Source organism: Lithobates pipiens, unplaced genomic scaffold, assembly GCF_037356315.1.
Source record: "Lithobates pipiens isolate NorthernLeopardFrog02 unplaced genomic scaffold, aLitPip1_a1.2 Scaffold_16, whole genome shotgun sequence".
NCBI classification, from domain to species: Eukaryota; Metazoa; Chordata; class Amphibia; order Anura; family Ranidae; genus Lithobates; species Lithobates pipiens.
This window is the reverse complement of record NW_027507748.1, coordinates 237,405,823-237,421,956: the sequence shown is the minus strand read 5'-3', so window position 1 is coordinate 237,421,956 and position 16,134 is coordinate 237,405,823. Positions and strand designations below refer to the sequence as shown.

Sequence of the window (16,134 nt, the reverse complement as noted above, 5' to 3'; positions counted from 1 at the left end):
ACATTGCTCCCAATCAGGGACAGTCCCTCCAAATCAGGGACAGTTAGGAGCTACGATATAGTATCATGCTAAAATCTTTTAAAAAAATTTTTTAAAATCTTCCACAAAGTAATATCCGTGGAGCTAATCCTCAGCTTCCCTTCCTGGTCCTCCTTGTCTACAAACTGATCTGTTAGAGAACAGAATGATGCGATCTGTAATCGTCCAGAGATGGGGAAATGGTTCTAAACTGGAGCACGGAAGCGATGACAAGCATGCCCGCACACCTTGGTCACACCCTTCAAGGCCATTAGTCACGGTTGCTTTAGGAAAAGCAGCTGTTGTCACTGATTGGTGCAGGTGAGTGACGTAGGGACGTCATACTTAATGAGTGACTGATGATCGCTGTGAGTAGAGGAGGTCGGGAACAGGTGCGTGTTGTGTATTTGGCGGAGGCGAGCTGTAGTGTCTGGGATCAAATCGGTGAGTTGTTTCTATAGGTTACTGCGGGTTGTGGTCTTGTTATTGTGCGGTACGGATGGTGGTGTGATCAATGGGCCATTGTTGGCTGCAACTTAGTCCTTGTCTCAGATCCTCGCCTAGTAATAGAACGACAGCAGCCGGTGTGGGTTGGATATATATCATATTGGTGGTGCTCATTGTCCTGGAAATAGCGCTGTCCTATACCTGATTATATAGTGGCTATAGAGATCTGTGGACGTGTCGGAACCGCTCGCTGTGTTTTGGTTCTCTGTACAGGGAATGATCTGGGAAGATTACACAAACCTCTACCTTCCTGATCAGGTTCTGTGTGTGCTTGTCTTCCAATTTTAGATGTGTATCCAGGGAAATCAGAGGGACACTTACAGCCTAGAAGGGCCCCCCTGAAAATGTCTCAAAATTATTATTTTTCACAAAAAATATACGCTAAAATCTAAAGCTGTTATGGACTAAATTTTTTATTTTTGTTTGTGTTCAATTAATTATATATTTTCAACTAATTTTGATTACTTATAACGCACATACAGATCCAACTACTTTTAGCTGATCTGCTTGCATTACAACTCTGCATTAGTCAGTGGTGTGTGTGTGTGTGTGTGTGTGTGTGTGTGTGTATATATATATATATATATATATATATATATATATATATATATATATATATATATATATATATATATATATACATACAATCACCCGACACTAGTTAGTTTTCACAGTTCACACAAATACATTTTATTAAACTTTAAGAAAAATGTAGAAAGTTAGTTTAACTTTAAAGTGGTTGTGAACCCATACACACCACTTTGACCTACAGGTAAGTCTAGATTAAGGTTTACCTGTAGGTCCAAGAAATAGCTCCTAAACCTACACAGTTTAGGAGATGGTGCGCCGCTGTCACTGTCTTTTAGTAAATATCGCCGTTAGCAGCATACCGCTGCTAACGGCGGTATGCTGTTAGTAGCGGCTCCCCTGCGCATGCGCGGGAGTGACGTGATCGCTGCTCCAGCACTGTGAGTGGCCGGAGCAGTGATACCCGGAAGAAGATGGATGCTCTGGACTACAGGGGACAGCAGTGACATCGCTGGCTCTTGTGTCAGGTAAGTGACACATAATGTGCTACTATGCGATGCATACTAGTCCATTATGCTTTACCTTTGCAGGGAGACAAAGGGGAAGTAAACCCATTAGGGTTTACTTTCTCTTTAATTAGAAAACGTATCTAGTATATTGACAATCACTTTATAGTAGGCATCACTTTAGCCAGTCATGCAGACATACCAGAGTGTTTACTTTTTTGGTGTGTGTGTGTGTTTCCCCCCCCCCCCCCCCAACAATGTTAACCACTAGGCGCCCGTGCTATAGTAACCAAAAAAACGGCTAATTGCCGGGAGGCCATCCCTGGACGTCCTCATGTTTACTTCCGCGATACATGCTGCCGCGAGCGCATCGGCAAAATTCTGTGCTGGCCGTGTCCCTTGGACACAGCCAGTCACAGATCGCTGTAAATTGCCAATCACAGCGGCCGTTTACAGCACAACCTGAGTGTCCAGTGATCTCATATGTAAAATCATCTCTCATTGCCGGCTCTCTCTGCTCACACAGACAGCTGTGAGGAGGGAGAGATCAACGGCTGCAGCGGTTAGTGGAGAAAAAAATAAAGTGCCCACAATAAATGTTAGTGCCATCTGTTATCAGTGTCGCATGTCATTATTGCCACTTATTAGTGCCAAGTGTCATTGTTTTAGTGCTCTAGGGACTTCAAAAGTGTAATGGGTAGTCAACAAGTTAAATGTGTAATTTATGCTCCTAGAACATGTGATGGTGCTCCCTGCATGTTGGGCCTCTCTAAGTGGTCAGGCTATGGAAAAGTTCCACACATGTGGTATCATAAAATACTCAGGAGTAGCGGAATGTATGTTGGGGTGTCATTTGTGGTATACACATGCCATGTTAGAGAAATAACCTATTTAAAATGACAATTTTGTGGAGCGGGGAAAAAAATAAATCTGGGAGGAAACTGGAATACCTGGAGGAAACCCATGCAGGGACAACATGCAAACTACAGGGAACAGGCAGGTAGTGCTGTGGTTGGGATTCAAACCAATGACCCTATAGCTGCCAGGTGGAAGTACTAACCACTCATTTTCTATGGTGCCCTTTCACATCCATGCAACCTGGTGCAGCACAATTTATGAAAAGGTAGAGTTGCTCAGACTCCTTTTTGTATGTTACCACAGCGTTCCAAACAAAGTATCACTAAAGCCTGGAAGTCGCCTAACCTATGTGTCCTGGAAACAAAAGAATAGAATAACGCAATTTATGATCCATAATAAAATGGAGGCTAGCTGCTTGACCATATATCTAAACTTAAAAGTCTGGCCATCGTGGGCTGATAACAACTTCCCTTAGAACCCTGACTGAGCCAATTGGACATAGCGGCGGGATGTGTCTCAACATACTATGAATATGTGCTGCCTTGACTTTAGTAGTCCCCCAGCCCCGTCCTTCTTTCTTTTCTTTCTCTTGCCTTGAATTTATTATCTCTGTATGTCAGCCTACACTCCATGTCTTGTACCTTGGGGCTTTAAAGGGCTAAGTTCACCCTCCCCCCGCCTTAATTCCAGCTCTCCTATGTAGCAATATAGCTTTATTGTATTTCTTTTGCAGAAATAAAGCTTTCTATATATCCTACACAGCCCTTACCACACCGTCAAGCTTGTTGTATAAAAAAAAAAAACAAGTCTTCATTACTTTCTGGATGGACCTTTAGCCCCGGTTCACACTATTGTGATGGCAGACATCGCATGTAATGCGCAGCGCACTGATGTTCACATTACATGCGCTGTCTGGGCGGGTGCGATGTCATCCATACAGATAGTATGGCTGATATCCCACCGCATGTGGTGCAGACGCGCACAGGACCCTTTTTTCAGTGCGGACCAGAATCGGAACACATGTGATCCGAATCATGTCCAAACTGTCAGTTTGCAGTGCGATATGCGAGCTGAAATGGAAACGTCATTAACATATGACACTATTTTCGGAATCTGTGTACTGTGCGGACACTATCCGATGGGGGACTGTATATAATAGGACACCGGCCCTTAGAATGTGAAAACTGTTAGGATGCAAGATGTAGTTCACCAGCTGACCTCATTAAAGCGGACCTTCAGTCATTTTTTAATCTTTCCATCTATTAAGGCCCCTTTCACACTGATGTCCCGTTCAGGCCCGCCTGTCAGTTTTTCAGGCGGACCTGAACGGGTGCTCCATAGAGCTCTATGGAGCGTCGGATGTCAGCAGTGACATGTCCGCTGACATCCGACCCGAAAAAGTGTGACGGAGGAAAAAGCTATTTTTCCATCCGTCATCGGATCGGGTGACGACGGGCACTGCGGTCCGTCATCATCCGATCTCCCATAGGGGAGAGCGGCGCTGTGACAGGTCTGTCCCTGCGCAGTGTGCAGAGACGGACCTGTCATCTCCCTGCTCAGCGGGGATCGGCGGAGTGATCCCCGCTGAGCAAACGGATATCCACGGGGCGGATCAGAACTGATCCGCCCCGTGTGAAAGGACCCTAAATCTTCTGACTTTGTTGTTTTTTAATTTGGGCTAGTAAAACACTTTTTTTTTTTTTTCTCTGCCAGTAAGTAAATACTTTATACAGCCCACTTCCTGTTTGTTGTCTGGTCCATTGAAATCAAGGGCTCCCTTATGCATGTCACAGGAAAAACAAAGCTAAAAAAAGTGCACTTCTACTACGGTAGGTGTGAATGGGGCCTGAAAGTGAAATTGGTGTGTTTACACAAAAACAATGAGGCTCCATTTACATCTGTGCATTTCTGAAAGCAAGGCAAACAGTTTTTGGTATGGTTTTGTGTTTAAAGTGGATGTAAACCCTCTCATATACCCAGTGAAGTGAACAGCCTCAGATGATACACCGAGATGAAACAAATCTTCCTATATAACTTTTACATGTATATCTGCTGTTTTCATCTGTATATACTGTTTTTAGAAAGTGCTCGTATTGTTAGAATTACCTTTTTCCTGACTTGCCTGTGGGTGTCGCTTTTTTTGTCATATACTGTAATACCGTGTATACACGGACCTTTTTCTGACAGAATGATTCTGTTGGTCAGACTTTCCAGAGGATATTGCGATCGTGTGTGGGCTTCATCTGACTTTCTTTAGAAAATTCTGATGGACCTAGAAATAGAACATGTGTTAAATCTTTCCGACGGAATCTATTCCTATTAACAAAACCGTTCATCTGTATGCTGTTCCGACGGGCCAAATAACGACGCTAGGGCAGCTATTGGCTACTGGCTATTGAACTTTCTTTTTTCTAGTCCCATCGTACGTCGTGTGTAGGCAAGTCCATTTCAACAGAACACCGTTGGAAAGACTGTCTGTTTATTCGGACAGAAAAAAACGGTCGTGTGTATGCGGCATGAGACAGCTGACTGGAGGAAAGGCGTACACACCCTCTCCACCTAGGCAGAAAAGAAGAAACGAAGCTGTGCTGTGAATAGACCAGCTCTATGCTAACCTATTTATAGCGCACGCCGTGACACAAAATTCAGCCTGGTTTTATCACAGTCGACAAAGAACTTGTCAGAAGTTATCAGGCTGATAACAGAAGAACGGAGCAAGAGAAAGCCATGGGACCTAATGCTTTGAAGAGATATATGAAAATGCTGCAGTTATGTGCCCAGCTCAAATTTCATGAATCGGGTTTACATCCACTTTAACAACCAGTCGGATCCTCCTACAGAAAACAAAACGCGTGAAGCATAAAAACATGTAAATAACCAGTGATTGTGCAGCAGTAGTGTTAACTACTGTTAACTAAGGGCTCATTCACACAATGACTGGAGTTTTTCCATACTGGATAAGTTATTCACTGCTAGGGCGTATAAAAAAACACACACTGTACGTTGCTGCTTGCTAAGGAACGGGCCAGGAAGCCATCCAGCGCGTCCTTAACACCCGATAACTCCATACCAGACCCTTATCCAAGCATGCGGCCTGGCAGGTCAGGAAAGGGAGAGGACAAGTGAGCACCCCCACCCACCATACGAGGCCAGTAAAGTGTTTTTGACAAGTCCTTTATGAAGAATGGAAAAGTGTCCCCCATCGTAATTCCAGTGTGTCTTCCTTCTCTGGTAGTTTCTTCTCCCCCTGGTGCTTGACGCACAAGGGCTCACTGTGTATTTTGTATCATTATGTATGAGTTTTAATCCGTCAGAAATATTTCTCCAAAGAGAATTCAGTGTAGAGCATAAACTTCCTTCACCACCACTGTGCTGATTAATAGTAATAATGCACGCTTACCAAATCCCAAAACAGGCATGTATAATCAGGAATCTCAAAAGATCAGGACAGCATCTCATTTTTTTTCCTAATCGATATCCAGCTGTCACATGGCCCAGCTCTCTCCCAGCCTGTCTGCAGGGAAACAAAGTAGTTGTTTTTTATTTTAATTTTTTTAAAACAAAAAAAAAAAAACTACTTTGTTTCCCTGCAGACAGGCTGGGAGAGAGCTGGGCCCTGTGACAGCTGGATATCGATTAGGAAAAAGATGAGATGCTGTCCTGGTGTGGTGATCTTTTGAGATTCCTGATTATACATGCCTGTTTTGGGATTTGGTAAGCGCACAGTGGTGGTGAAGGAAGTTTATGCTCTACACTGAATTCTCTTTGGAGAAATATTTCTATCTGACGGACTGCCACGCTTATACTTTATATTTTCATTTATCTATTTGTGTATGCTTACTGGGCACGTGCGTTTGTATCCCTAAAGGAATTGTTGTTTGCACATTTTTTTCTGAGCACTTTACATATTATTTGGGTGTATGTTACTGTCTATATATTTAGTGTATCATGCTTTTCAATGAATTTCTATTAATTGCATGAATTTATTTATATTTATTTCAATGAATTTCTCCTTATTTGTTTGAATTTAATTGTTTATACTGTGTATGAACTTATTTGCACTGGATCTTAATTGTCTATAGTGTACACACACTAGTTGTGTTTATATATCATGTTTATTATTATTACTATGTTTTGCTTTTAATTTTTTAGATGTTAGTTGATTTTCACTAGGATTTGGTATATGGGAGAGCGCGGTTATAATATTTTGGTTTATGGGTGTGTATCACACCAGACTAACCGCTGCTTTTAGGTATTCAGATGAGATTTTATTTTTCCGCCTTGTTTTTGCCCGTTCTGTACTGCACATGGAGGTGTCCTCCTCTCTCCTCCCTGCCAGCAATCCACCCTCCATTGTCCCCGCCCCTCCGCTAGCTATCTCGCTGATGTCCACCTCCCTCCGGTATTGGTACAGTGCACTGTCAATCACAGTACCAGGAGGCGGGACATCAGCGCCCCCCCCCCCCCCCCCCCCGTGTCATACAACTGATTTCTAATCATTATCCCCGCTCTACACTGGTGGTCCTGGCAGCTCCGTGACAATTTATGTACAGTATTGTCCTGCCCATAGACAATACGGGTATGTGGTTGCACAATGTGGGCAGCCTTTATTCTGTACGCCAGGATCACACCTCTACAACTTGACATATAAGTGCCAAGATGTTGAGCTATAAAGTAATTGATGGACTTTGTGCAGTAAACAGCATTGGGAAAAAGTCCTGCGTGATTGGGTGTTTTTATTTTTATTGTTACAGTTCCCTTTTACCTTATCTTAAGAATGAGTCACTACAGTACCTGCATACTGTTTTTTTATTATTTTTCAGCTAATAAGGTTAATAAAGGACTTATGGAGGTTAAGTGCAGCTTTGTAAAACTTTTGCCATTCCCGCATCAATGCTGCAGAACAAAACTCCCTCTGAGCAACTGTTGGCAATTTTGAAACAGAAGAAAAACAGTTGCTTCCTAATCCCTACAAGGGCAGCCGGATAAATTATCTGGATCAAGATACTACTCCTTTTAGGCTCAGTTCTCAACTGTGCATATTAGGTGTACTTTATGTGCGGTGCATTTAAAAAAAAGTCTTTCTTAACAAATCTGCATTTACCCTTGGTCTACATTCCTACCTGTTTAAGTGGTGGATAATTTAAGGGTTTATACAGGATAGGACATTTTTCTAGATCATAAAGGCATCTGAACTCAAGGATCCTTCTCCCAAACACTTGAGTTGCCCCCTCCAGAAACTTGCCACGTGCACCAATTTTTCCACTTGTGTTCCGTAAATTGAAACACGGAAGAACCTTTTTTTTTTTGAGAATAGATGCACACAGGATGTGTAACAGCGGGAAGCCATCTCGGTAGTATATTGGTTGTTTTTAACAACCTCCACCAACCAAATTTATATATAAGTTATAAATGGCCCACAGTGGCGATCCTGGACGGGTGTGCACCACAGAGGGGGAGCTCTGTGGTGGAAAGAGCTTTGTCTCGGTCTCCTGTGTCCTCTCTGCTGCACACTGCTGCAGCCCAGAGAGAGAACAGAGCGGAGGAAGGAGCGGAGAAAGGATATGCCCATCGCCCCGCCCACCTATGCACTGGTGACCGCTCCTGCTGCCACCTCAGGGTAGGAGATTGTGTCCTTTTCTGGGTGCCCTGTCACTAGGCGTGTGTAAGCCAGGAGCTGACAGGAGAGGTGAGTGAGCCATCACACTGAGGCAAGTCCTTAGTGGGGTGGCTGGGGTATTTGTGCAGTATGGGGGTAATGATGGGTTAATAATTAGGGATGCACCGAAATTTCGGCCGCCGAAACATATCGGCCGAAAATGGCCCTTTCGGCAAAAAGCCGAAAGAGAATTTCCGCCGATACTGGTGCCGAAAATGGGGCGGGGCTTGGCCCCGCCCCCGGTGCCGCCCATCACGGGGGGGTGTCCTTCTATCTTTAGCTCTCCTGCTCCCCTCCCTCCTCACCTATGCTGCAGTCAGCCTGTGGGGTCTCGCTCTAAAGTCCCCCTCTCCACAGCGGTGGCTGCATATGTCTCCTCAGCCGATGTGTAAATCGGCTGTGCAGGAGCTGGGCACGATGTTCACTGTGAAAGTGAAACCAAAGCAGAGGCGTCTAGCAGTGTGTGCTGTGCTCTCTGCCTCCCCCTAGAGTGCAGTACCCAGCATGGAGATTAATGAAGAGCTGCAGCTGCCAATTTAAAAAAAAAGACTGTCTATATATGTATGTATGTGCGCATGTATGTTTTATGTGTGTGTGTATGCACGCGTTTTTTATATGTGTATGTTTATATGCACTGGTGAGGCACAGGCAGGCTACATGGCGGGCACTGGTAGGCTGCTGGCACAGTGAGGCTGCATTGATCTCCTGTAGCATGCCTGCAGTCTCTGACCAGCTCCTGTAGCATGCCTGCAGTCTCTGACCAGCTCCTGTAGCATGCCTGCAGTCTCTGACCAGCTCCTGTAGCATGCCTGCAGTCTCTGACCAGCTCCTGTAGCATGCCTGCAGTCTCTGACCAGCTCCTGTAGCATGCCTGCAGTCTCTGACCAGCTCCTGTAGCATGCCTGCAGTCTCTGACCAGCTCCTGTAGCATGCCTGCAGTCTCTGACCAGCTCCTGTAGCATGCCTGCAGTCTCTGACCATCTGATGTATGAAAATATTTTTTAAAAACAGTCATTTTCGGTATCGGTGCTGTTTCGGTATCGGTTTTCGGCCTAGTGTATTTTTCATTTTCGGTATCGGTTTCGGCACCAAAAAACCCATTTGGTGCACCCCTATATAATAATGCGTTTTGCTGACATCAGTGCTGGGATTAATAATGCGTTTTCTGACATCGGTGCTGGCGGTTAATAGTTCTCAGAAGGGGAACTGTAAGCTCAGCACACAAATATACACACATTGGGGGTTATTTACTAAAGGCAAATTTACATTGCACTGCAGGTTTACTTGAAAGTGCAGTCACTGTAGATCTGAGGGGGACATGCAAGGAAAAAGTTTGCATGCGGCCCCCATGGGATATGAAAGCTTGTCATGTGGCCCTCAGGTAATTTTTGAGTTCGAGACCCCCCCTGCTTTAAAGGATGTGGACCGGTGGGAAATACGTTTCACATCTGATGGATTTGCCCCCAAAATCAAAAGATCGTGGACCAGGGTATGTCCTGTGCTTCATTTCATCACAAGTGTTCATGTACCAAAAAACACCACACTGCTCTCTTAAGGCTTCATGTACACGGGATGTTTTTACAACAGTCTCGCCTGAACAATATAACTTGACAGATGGTAACCCACGTTTTTAAGATGTCAGTTTTGCCATGTTTGTGTTTAACCACTTGCCGCCCGCCATATAGCAAAATGACGGTGGCAAAGTGGTGGTTATATCCTGACCGGACGTCATATGACGTGATAAGGATATTAAGCCGGGGGGCGCGCATCGCGGCGATCGTTGTTGCAGGGTGTCAGTCTGACACCCGGCAACTACGATCTCGGTAAAGAGTCCGACGGAGACTCTTTGCCATGTCCAATCACGGCTGATCAGTGTAAATAGGAAGAGTCGGTGATTGGCTTTTCCTCACTCGCGTCTGTCAGACGTGAGTAGAGGAGAGATTATTGGCTGCTCCTCTGATGGGGGGGGGGGGGGTCTGTGCTGAGCGATTATCAGCACAGCCCCCACGAAGGATGCCCACACTGGACCACCAGACCACCAGGAGATGCCCAGCACCAGGTATGCCCCCTAAACCACCAGGGATGCCAGCCAGTGCCCATAATGGGCATCACTGATTGGCATGCATTGTTTGGCACTGGCATCCATCCCTATAAAACTTTAAATTACAATGCTGCCTATCAGTGCCCATCCATGCCACTTCATTGGTGCCGCCTTATCAGTGCCTGTCACTGCAGCCCTGTCAGTGAAGGAGAAAACTTACTTATTTACAAAGTTTTGTAACTGAAACCAAAAAAACATGTGTTGTTTTTTTTTTTTTTTTTTTTTTTTTTTTTTATTTTTTTTTTTTTTTTTTTTTGCGTTCCAAAAAAACCCTCTATACTTAACTGCCTAGAAAAGACTGTAAAGGACCCTTGTGTACGTGTACTGATAAGGTAATATAGAGTAGAGTTCAGGTGCAGTTGGAAAAAAAAATGCCCAACTGCTCCTAAACGTCCATTTTAGCAGCAGTGTAGATGAGGCCTTTATTAATGAACACACTGCAGACATTCCTAGACATGCTCAGACCTTCATCTTTTGCACTTTCCTAGTCGCAAAATGCCTATTGACAATATATCAGTGACCCAAAATAGGATTTCCTGGATAATGCTCCAGGAAAATATATCAAACCAAGCAGATTTGAAAGCAGGACTATTTGGTTCTGATTTATAATTATAATTCAGGATTTAAATAGCGCCAACAGTTTGCTCAGTGCTTTACAGTATGAGGGCAGACACTACAGTTACTATACAATTCAATGCAGGAAATGTGTTTGGATTAGTCAAGAATGACATTTAGTGGAGATTGGAAAGCCATTAATTTGGGTAGACGGCACAAACGCAAGGGGCCTGTTGCTACCAGCGGCGTCGCTAGGTGGTAGTTTCTGGGCCCATAGCCCCGAGTCTCTAGGGTGACCGGGGGGTGGCTTGCCCACCGGGGGCCACACACTGGCGGGTGTCAGGCCAAGGTCTCCTGCTGTCAGCTTTAATTTTGAATCGCCGGATGCTCGCTGTCACAAAGTCCTACCTCCCTGGTATTGCTCCTTTGACAGACAGCACACTTGTCCAATGCCGGGACATGTGCTGCCGATCCAGGAGGTGGGACTTAAGTGATGGCAGGCACCCGGCTAATTAAAGCTGACACTGCTGGAGAAGCTAGCATGTGTGACGATCCATCTGGCTCTCCTCAGTCTTCTCTCTGACCTCCGGCATGGCTGAGGCTGCATTGCTGGGCACGAGTGAGCTGCATTCTTTATGTAGCGCACTCCTGAGCCCTGGGGACCCTGATGTAATGAGGGGGGCTTTTTGGGGACCCTAATATACGGGGGGATCTGCAGTGAGATATGTAACCACGTATATTTTAGACCTAACAACAACGCCTCTGGTCACTACCCTACCCTGCTTGCGCAACCGGTGGTGATGCATGGCTCTGATAGCTCTGCCTCATGCTGTAAATACTGTTCCTGTTAAATGACTCACTTATTAGTAATGTGTTTTACTCAAACATAGACCCAAACAAATGCTTGTAAAACCTTTTATTGTGCTTGGCAATAAACTAAAACGGGAAAGTCTTTCTTTCTGCATTCCAGTGAACTCTATAACGGGTCTGTTGACATTAACATACAGTGGATATAAAAAGTCTAGTTTCTGTGATGTAAAAAAAATTGAGGCAAAATGATAAAAAAAATTTCAGAACTTTTTCCACTTTTTTTTTTTTTTTTATGTGACCTATAAACTGTACAACAACGACCTGAAATCTTTTAGGTGGAGGGAAGGAAAATAAAAAATAAAATATGGTTGCATAGGTGTGCGCACCCTTAAACTAATATTTTGTTGAATCACCTTTTGATGTTGTTACAGCACTCGGCGCTTATTGGGTACTTTTTGGGTCTATCAGCATGGCACAACTTGACTTGGCAACATTTGCCCACTCTTTGCAAAAACTCAAAATCTGTTTTACGAGGGCATCTCCTTTGCACAGCCCTCTTCAGATCACCTCATGTATTTTCAATCAGATTCAGGTCTGGGCTCTGACTGGGTCATTCCAAAACTTTACTCTTCTATTGGTGAAGCCATTCCTTTGTCTTGGATGTATGCTTTGAGTCATTGTTATGCTGAAAGGTTACGTTACTCTTCATGTTCAGCTTTCTAGCAGAAGCCTGAAGGTTTTCTGACAAATATTGACTGGTATTTGGAACTGTTCATAATTCCCTCTACCTTAACTAAGGCCTGTGTTCCAACTGAAGAAAAGCAGCCCCAAAGCATGATGCTGCCACCACCATACTTTACTGTGGGTATGGTGTTCTTTTGGTGATGTGCAGCGTTGTTTTTCCCACCAAACGTATATCTTTTGGAATTATGGCCAAAAAATTCAACCTTGATTTCATCAGACCATAACAGTTTGCCACATGCTTTTGGGAGACTTCAGATGTGTTTTTGTGAAATTTAGCAAGATTGGATGTTTTTCCTTCGCCAAAAAAAAAATAGGCTGCTGTCTTGCCACTCTACCCCATAGCCCAGACATATATGAAGAATAAGGAAGGTTGTTGTCGCATGTACCACACAGCCAGTGCTTGCCAGATATTCCTGCAGCTTCTTTAATGTTGCTGTAGGCTTCTTGGCAACCTCCCTGACCAGTTTTCTTGTCTTCATCAATTTTGGGGGCTCACCAGTTCTTGGTAATGTCAATGTTGTGCCATATTTTCTCCATGGTATATCTAATGCCTTGGAAATTCTTTTGTACCCTTCTCCTGACGGAGACCTTTTAACAGTGAGATTCCTGTGATGCTTTGGACGTTCTCTGAGGACCATGGCTTTTGCTATAGGATGCGACTAAGAAAATGACAGGCAAGATCTACTAGAACAGCTGAACTTTATTTGGGGTTAATCAGAGGCACTTTACATGATGGCAGGTGTGTACCGACTCCTATTTAACATGAGTTTGAATGTGATTGCTTAATTCTGAAAACAGCTCACTTATACAAACACATTACTTTAGTGTGTGTTTTTTGTGGGGTGTTTTTTTTGCTATGCCTGCTAAAAGCAATCGGAGCTATACTACCTGCTGTTGCCATGTAAAAAGCCTTGCGGCTGTAGCATGTGTACACCTCTTCAGCTTAAGGAAGTATGGGTTGGGGAGGGACAGCAAAAGCCGGGCACAACCACAGTGTTTTAGCACCCTCTACCAACTGCAAGTGTGAAGGAGCCTTTACCTTTTATAATATTAACTCTGGCTATACAGTATCTCACAAGTGAGTACACACCCTTACATTTTTGTAAATATTTTATTATATTTTCATGTGACAACACTGAAGAAATGACACTTTACATTCGTAGCAAAGTAGTGAGTATACAGCTTGTATAACAGTGTAAATTTGTTGTCCCCTCAAAATAACTCAACACACAGCCATTAATGTCTAATCGGCTGGCATCACACTTTGAAAGACAATTACTCATGCAACACTGTACCCATATGTAGTTTTTGTCCTTTATTTTTGTGGGAAAAAAAGACCGAAAATTCTGTAAAAACAAAAAAAACTTTGCTATAAAATTGAGCAAATTAGTAATTTTACATAATACATTTTGGCCAAATTTTATACTGCTACATATCTTTGGTAAAAATGATCGAAATTTTGTGTATATTTGGTCTTTGTGAAAGTTATAGTGGCAATCCATTGAAAATTGATCACACCTGAAATACTGATGGCTTATCTAATTTCTTAAGACCCTAATAAGCCAGCACAGTACAAATACCCCCCAAATGACCCCTTTTTGGAAAGTAGACATTGAAAGGTATTTAGAAAGATGTTGTTGTTTTTATTTTTTTTAAGTTGTCTCTCTCTCCCCCCCCCCCCCCCCCCCCCACAATTCTTTGCAAAATTCATAAAAAAAAAAAAAATTTCCACTAAAGTGTCATTATCGGGTTATTTCTGACACATAGCATATGCATACCACAAATTACACCCCAAAATACTTTCTACTACTTCTCCGGAGTATGGAGATACGACGTGTGAGACTTTTACACAGTGTGGCCACATATGGAGGCCCAACATGCAGGGAGCGCCATCAGGCATTTTAGGAGCATAAATTACTCATCTACCTCTTGCACTTTTGAAGGCCCTGGAGCACAGGACAATAAACACCCCAAAAATTACCCCACTATGGAAATAAAACACTGCAACGTATAATTTGAGGCATATCAAGTCTTTCGAACGTGTGTGTGTTTGTGTGTTTTTTCCCACACAGTTTTCAATTTTTACAATATCTCTAGCATGTACATGCCAACAATGACACCCCAAAATAGATTCTCCTTCTCCTCCTGAGTATAACGATACCACATGTGTGAGACTTTTACACAGCTTGGCCACATACAGAGGCCCAGCATGCACGGAGCACCATCAGGTGTTGTAGGGGCATACATTTCAAATCTAATTTTAATTTACCTATTACACTGGGTGGGTATAGCCGAGTGTGGATGAGATGGCCGAGCATGGATTAGTATTGCTGAGTATGCATGGATTAGTGCTGGAGTAGGCATATATCAGCAAGGTGGGCACTGCACATCCAGCCCACAGCGCTGCAGCACTTGATCTCTTCCCTTCTCTGTACCGATCGGTACGAGGAGGGTTGAGAGGAACCAGACGTGACGGCGGTTTGTTTACATGTGATTGCGCTATCATTTGACAGCGATCATGTGGTAAACGGCTATCAGCGGCCATTTAACGTGACCCATGATGCACTGGGTCCTCAGGAACCAGCGGTCATTGATGTTCCTGAATGCACGCCCCAGGGGGCACGCGGGAGCAAGATTCTGTGAGGACATCCATGGACGCCCTCCCAGAATAAGCCGACTGTGCTGTAGCCATCTTTTGGCTATCGCCCGGTGTTGTAAAATTTCCTGCGACTTATGAAAAACCCTCACCCCGTCACTTCCGGTGCGGCTCCGTCACTGAAACAGCTGACGGCGGGCCTTTACTGCGCATGCGCCAAGTCCGTGATATTAACGGCGCATGCGCAGGATGTTTATTTAAGCGGTGGATAAAAATTCTACACTCGTGGGCGGAGACTTGCGGGTGGGCGGAGCTGAACAGATGCTTAGAACGTCAGCAGCAGCCCCGCCCACCCCACTAACATGCCCCTGAATCGCGCATGCGCGGGATCTTTGTTTATGGTTGAGAAAAATGATGCACTCAAGCACATTGTTATTGGTGCTGAAAATTGATAGACCCGGGCGGGCGATGGCTTTATTATATCATCGGCAGCACCAATATGCAGTGCATTTATTAAATCAGCAGAATATGCAGTGTATTTATTAAATCAGCAGAATATGGGCACAATGTCTGCGTTTGGGGACAGTGTCCCCAGGGCAGATGGGGTCCCTAGGTGACATGGGGCCCCTGTCCCCGGGGGGGGGGGTTGGAAGGGGGTCCCTGTTCTCGGGAAAGATGGAGTGGGATATGGGATGGTCTCACTTACCATGACATGCAGGTCCCTCATTTATGCCCATCTGGGCTCCCTCCAGCAGCACAGATGGGTGATCCGCATAACCCCAGGGAGCACAGCTACGGCTTGACAATCTGGCAGCAATTGATGGGTACAGTGGCTGTATTTGATAGCATGGTGAGGTGGCGTTTGCTGGGCGCCGTGAGGTGGCGTTTGCTGGGCTCCGCTCCACCTCTCCCTCCCAGCAAGTCTCCGCCCGCTTGAGTCCATAATTTTGGTCGACCGCTGAACAAATATCCCGCGCATGCGCTAATAACAGCTTGAAGCCATAATTTTTCTTGACCAGTGAAGAAAATCGTTGGGTGGGCGGGGCTGCTGCTGACGTTCTAACCATCTGTTCAGCTCCGCCCACCCGCAAGTCTCCGCCCACTTGAGGCTAGAGTTTTTCTCCACTGTGAAAATATACTGCGCATGCGCTGTTAATGTCAGGGAATTGGCGCATGCGCGGTAAAGGCCCGCCGTCAGCTGTTTCAGGGACGGAGCCGCCCTGGAAGTGACGGGGTGAGATGTTTTCATAAG

General features: G+C 44.7%; 1 protein-coding gene across 1 annotated transcript in view; it reads left to right on the top strand.

Moving 5' to 3' along the window:
* Window positions 1-329: 329 nt before the first annotated feature.
* Window positions 330-16,134, top strand: part of LOC143984131 (C4b-binding protein alpha chain-like) — a gene marked incomplete in the record, with an annotated part of 258,170 nt that continues 242,365 nt past the window's right edge. The window contains 1 exon segment of the mRNA XM_077484441.1: window positions 330-462. Coding sequence (XP_077340567.1) covers window positions 378-462 — 85 coding nt within the window.